The following is a 4,648-nucleotide window of genomic DNA, read 5'->3' on the forward strand; positions in this document are numbered from 1 at the left end:
TATCGTACAACCTTGACGTAAAAGGCGTTGACGAGCTTGAGCCGTGTAGTAGCTAGAACCAGAAGAGGTGGTCGCAAAGCGTGCTAGAGGACCCTAGTGATAGGGTTATATGAGGAGCGCTCTGCCGTCTCTTGTCGACCTCACTCCCAACTCAGACTCAACCATAGCCTTCCACGCTTCCTTGACCATCCGGACACTGTGGAATATACTCTTCACGACTATCGGTGAGCACCAAGCCGGTTCGTCCGCCGCAAGGGTGCACGTCTCGTCGTTGCCCTTGCGCGTTGCTGACGAGCCAAAATCTACAACATCAACCGTCCCCACCGCCCTGTCAGAAGGAACGCAGACATGAAGTTCTTCGCCCCGACCCTCTTCCTCATGCTCGTCCTCCTCGTCGGTGCCAAAGCCGAGGTGTGGACGAGCAGGGACGGGCAGGCAAAGTGCACCGTCCCCAACGCCAGGAGGGGCACGCAGCTCCTGTTCAAAGTCCAGGGCGGCTGCGACGATGCGGGAAGCTGCCCGCTCAGCGCCGATGACCTCAAGAAGTTCTGCACCCAGGTCAAGGGCACTGTCGGCTGAACGGCAAGCTCGGTATCGTCTAAGCGTCGGTCCCGAACGATTTGGAACCTCTCGTCGCTATTAGCGATCATAACGATGCGCGGCTTGGGAGCCGCCGAAGTGGACTGCCAGACTGTGCCTCCGACCGATCGACTGAGCTCTCGCACGATGAAGCAGGAATGCCATTCGCGCGAAAGCGAAAGAGGACCTAGGAATGCGGGGGGCAGAAGTACGCAGGCGAGAAGCGAATGGACATGCTACACCCTCGACTCCTGCTATGGTTAAGGAGGAGTGTAACTGCCCCTGATCTGGCTGCAAAACTTCTGGAAAGTTTCGGGCGAGTCCACAGAGCACAAGAAGGTGCCCGTGTTGCATAAGGCGTCCGTGTAGAGGAAGAGAATGTCCGCACGGGTGGGATTAACGGTCTTGCACTTGGCTGTCCAAAGGCCAAGCGCCTCGTTGTTGCCCCTGGCTATCCAGGTGATGGTGCCCGTAGGGTAGCTGATAAGTGTGGCGCCGACCATGGAGGTCAGCGCGAGGACAGCGACGGGGACAGCGAGCTTCATGGCGATCGTTCTGCGCGGGCGTCGGAAGACCAATTCGGTCGAGAAGGCGAAGAGAAGCGAAACAGAACTTTAGCAAGCGAAAGAGTGCAAGCGATGGCGCAGCGCTGCGAGGACGAATCCCAGGGCTCACGGGGTATGCGGGACACGGCGTTGACAGCAGTCGGCAGGTTTGAGTCTTGTTGGTCGATGAAGGGGTGGGTGAAGCAGGAGAGGGACGATGAAGGCTCAGTTGCCCTTTATATACACGTCTGTCGGCCTAATCTTCACTTCACCGTCTGAAGAGCAAGTATGGCGGTCGCGGCAGCAGCTGTATCGCACATGGACGCTCGGTTCAGCGAGTCGCGCAGCACCGACAGGCACCGGCGTGGCCATGGCAACCTTCCGACGCATCCCTTTGCTTCCCTCATCCCCCTCGACCCGGCGACGAATGGTTTCATGGTGACCTCACAGAGGAACTGAGCAAAGTGGGCAGATCGGACGAGAATGTTCTCAGGAACCGTTGTGTGGGTCAACAAGTGTTGCGGCACCGCGCGCGTTGGGAGCATGGTACGGGCCGGTCGAAGGACGACCCACACCTCGATGGCGAGGTTTGCCGTCGGCATCAGGTACATCCTCTTCCAAAGACCTGCGAACCGGCCAGCCATGGAGCGGAGCATCTTCTCTCCCATCTTCGCCACTGCGTGTGCCAGCCATTCTGTCAGGCCGGTGATCGCCTTCCGCCCGCTTGGTCTCGACAGTCCGTTCTCCTGAGGGCAGACGGCTCGCCAATCGTACACGAGCGCTTCTGAGATCCTGCGATACTGCATTCAGACTCGACCGGCTGTTTGTACGCCTCTCTGCATCGGCGCGTGAGCTAAGATCCTGAAGGTGGGAGCTTCTTTTTTGGTTCTTTATCGTGCATTGTCGCAAGGCGCAGAACACCAGACCAAGCTAAACACTGTCCCGTTTTGGCCTCTAGTCACTTGCCGTCGATCGGAATCATGAGGTCTCAGGCAGGCTGTCCTGACTGTTCGTTGAAAATGCGGTCGTACGGCGCCATACGTTGTGCGGCTGCGATCCTAGGCCTGCGACCGGCGGTATCAGCCGAGTCTCGTTACGGCAAAAGAGCAACGCTGGCAGACATACAACAGTAGCCTTTCGTCGCCGAGCAGGCGTAGAGTCCAACAAGAATGAAGCATAGGTGACCGTAGCCTTGATTCGAATGCGGGCTGCGGCAACTCGGCACCCCGTGGGGCGTTGACACAGCTGCAGTTACCTCGTACCCCCACCTTCTTGCCGGCGCGGCGTCTCCGGCGCTCCCGAGCCTGTTCGTGCGAGCTGGCAAAGTCGGTGGGCTGGATACGGGGGCTCAGCTGGTCTGACCTTGTCCCTCGTCCCAAGACGCTCCACCACGAGTGCATAGAGCGCACCGGAAGGTCCCCTGTAATTTAAAAGGCGAGGCTGACCCGTCATCGCTCCTCAGCCTCACTCACCAACACATCGAAGCAGCTTTCCCCTTCTCTACCCTCATCGAACCGACCTCGAATAAGCCGCCACTTCTGCAGACCATCCACCTAACCTGTGAGCCCACCCAGTCGATGCACAAGCATCTGATGATAACGCCGCTGCCGCTGCCGCTGACCGCGACGCCGACCTTGCTGGCTCTCGGATCGAACGCAACGACACACTGACCCGCGCTCAGAGCAAGCGCCATGAAGGTCTCACTCGCCGCCGGCATCCTGACGCTCGCCCTCGTGGTCGGCGTCGAGGCCAAGAGGTGGTCCACGAGCGGTTACCTGGTCGAATGGGGCAATTACACGTGCCTTTGCGACACCAAGGACGGCGATGCGGCCGCGAACAGCGCAATGCAAGGTCCCAAATGCAAATGCCAGGCCAACGGCAGCTGCAGCCTGCAGTACGACGACTTCGAACACTGCTGCAACAGCGCCGGCGGCACCTACACCCCTCCCAACGAGCCGGGTCCTTGGTAAGGCGCCGACGCTAGGGTGAGTCCACCGAGATCGTGCGGAACGTAGCCGCGCTGCCAGGACTGACGTCAAACACCGGATGCAATTCTGCGCAGGGATTACTCTATCGAGCTTCTGCCTTCAGGGCAGAGTGTATCCACCGTCAATGAGCGTATCGGAGCCCGTCTGGTACGAGCTCGCGTCGCTGGCCAGGTAGAGGTAGAGGCCCTTGATCTCTTTAGTATGTCCCTGTCGACCAAGAGCCGACATCCTGTAGGCCTCGTTGAGGCAGCGCGGCGAGGCGCCCATCTTGGTGTCGAAGAATCCAGGAGAGACGATGTTGACCCGCGCAAACTCGCGCCACTCGCGGGCGAGCGACTTGCCCAGATGCGTGACGGCGGCCTTTGTCGAGTTGTAGACCTGCGGCAGTCGTCAGGCAGAGTGCGAGGGGGCAAAGGCGTCAGCGAGAGGCGCGAGCCTTGAGGTAGGACAGTGCGGGGGTGTGGGAGGTTCGCGGGCAAGTGGAACCGGCAACTCACGGGCTGGTCGACGGGAACATTGACGATGTGGGCCGACATGCTCGAGGTGATGATGAGGTTGCCGGAGCCCTGCCTCTTGAAGACCTCGCCGGCGTACTTTGCGCAGTAGACGACGCCGTCGAGGTTGACCTCCATCTGCTTGCGGTACTCGTCGATGGACGTCTCGAGGAGCGGCTTCGAGATGGCCATGCCGGCGTTGGCGACAAAGACGTCGAGCCTGCCAAAGTCGCCCACGACGGCCTCGACGGTCTTGCGGACGGCCTCGTGGTTCGAGACCTCGCACCGGTAGGCCTTTGCGCGGATGCCGTGCGCCTTTGCCAGCTGCTCTGCCTTTGCGATGGCGACGTCGTTGGTGTTGTACCACAGCGCCACGTCGGCGCCCGCCTCGGCCACTGCCTCTGCGGCGGCGAACCCGATGCCTTCGCTGGCTCCAGTGATGGCCACGACCTTGCCCTTCATCTTGAACTGCTCCAGGACGTTGGTAGGCGTGTCGGGAAAGGGCCGAGGCTGCCGAGCAGCGGCGCAGTCTTCGATGGTCATCGACATGTTGGGATGTCTGCGTGGGTCGAGGAGGCAAAAGCAGTACGGGGCTGGCAGAGGACGAGCAGGTCGAACAAAGAATGATGGTGGAGCGGCGGCAAGATGGAAGACGAGCAAAAGCCACCAGCTGGTCCCCGCCACCTTGCTCTTGGCGAGGCGGCCGGGAGCCGCGTGCGGCCCGGCAATCTCTGGACTCGATCTCGTATCCACGGCTTCGGATGATGGGTGGGTGGGTCAGCGAGGCAGCATCATGACCGCATGGGCCACCGTCCATTTCGCCGCTTTGACCGGCGTCTTGTTGTCGAGGTGGCCGAGTTGGACAGCGGCGCCCTCACCGCCATGTCCGGCGGCCATCCAACGCTGTGCGGATCCGAAGGGGCTAGCCTTCCGTCGCCGTCGCTGTCGCTGTCGCTGTCGCCGTGGCTCCGACTTCCGTTCTCTCTCGGTGCCACGCGGCGCCGCCGGCCCTGCCGCTTCCAACGCGACATCTCACAAACGA

At 60.9% G+C, this 4,648-nt stretch overlaps 2 protein-coding genes across 2 annotated transcripts; one reads left to right on the forward strand and one right to left on the reverse strand.

Moving 5' to 3' along the window:
* Positions 1–348: 348 nt before the first annotated feature.
* Positions 349–652, forward strand: PFL1_04230 (uncharacterized protein; the record flags this gene model as incomplete). The annotated part of the gene is made up of 2 exons (XM_007881753.1): positions 349–570; positions 644–652. 2 exons carry the CDS (start codon positions 349–351, stop codon positions 650–652), a joined length of 231 nt encoding a protein of 76 aa, XP_007879944.1.
* A 2,559-nt stretch (positions 653–3,211) lies between these two features.
* PFL1_04231 (uncharacterized protein) lies at positions 3,212–4,155 on the reverse strand (the record flags this gene model as incomplete). Its single annotated transcript, XM_007881754.1, has 2 exons — positions 3,212–3,490; positions 3,610–4,155. 2 exons carry the CDS (start codon positions 4,153–4,155, stop codon positions 3,212–3,214), a joined length of 825 nt encoding a protein of 274 aa, XP_007879945.1.
* Between the last annotated feature and the right edge of the window lie 493 nt (positions 4,156–4,648).

Source organism: Pseudozyma flocculosa (genome assembly GCF_000417875.1).
Source record: "Pseudozyma flocculosa PF-1 unplaced genomic scaffold scaffold00013, whole genome shotgun sequence".
NCBI lineage: Eukaryota > Fungi > Basidiomycota > Ustilaginomycetes > Ustilaginales > Ustilaginaceae > Pseudozyma > Pseudozyma flocculosa.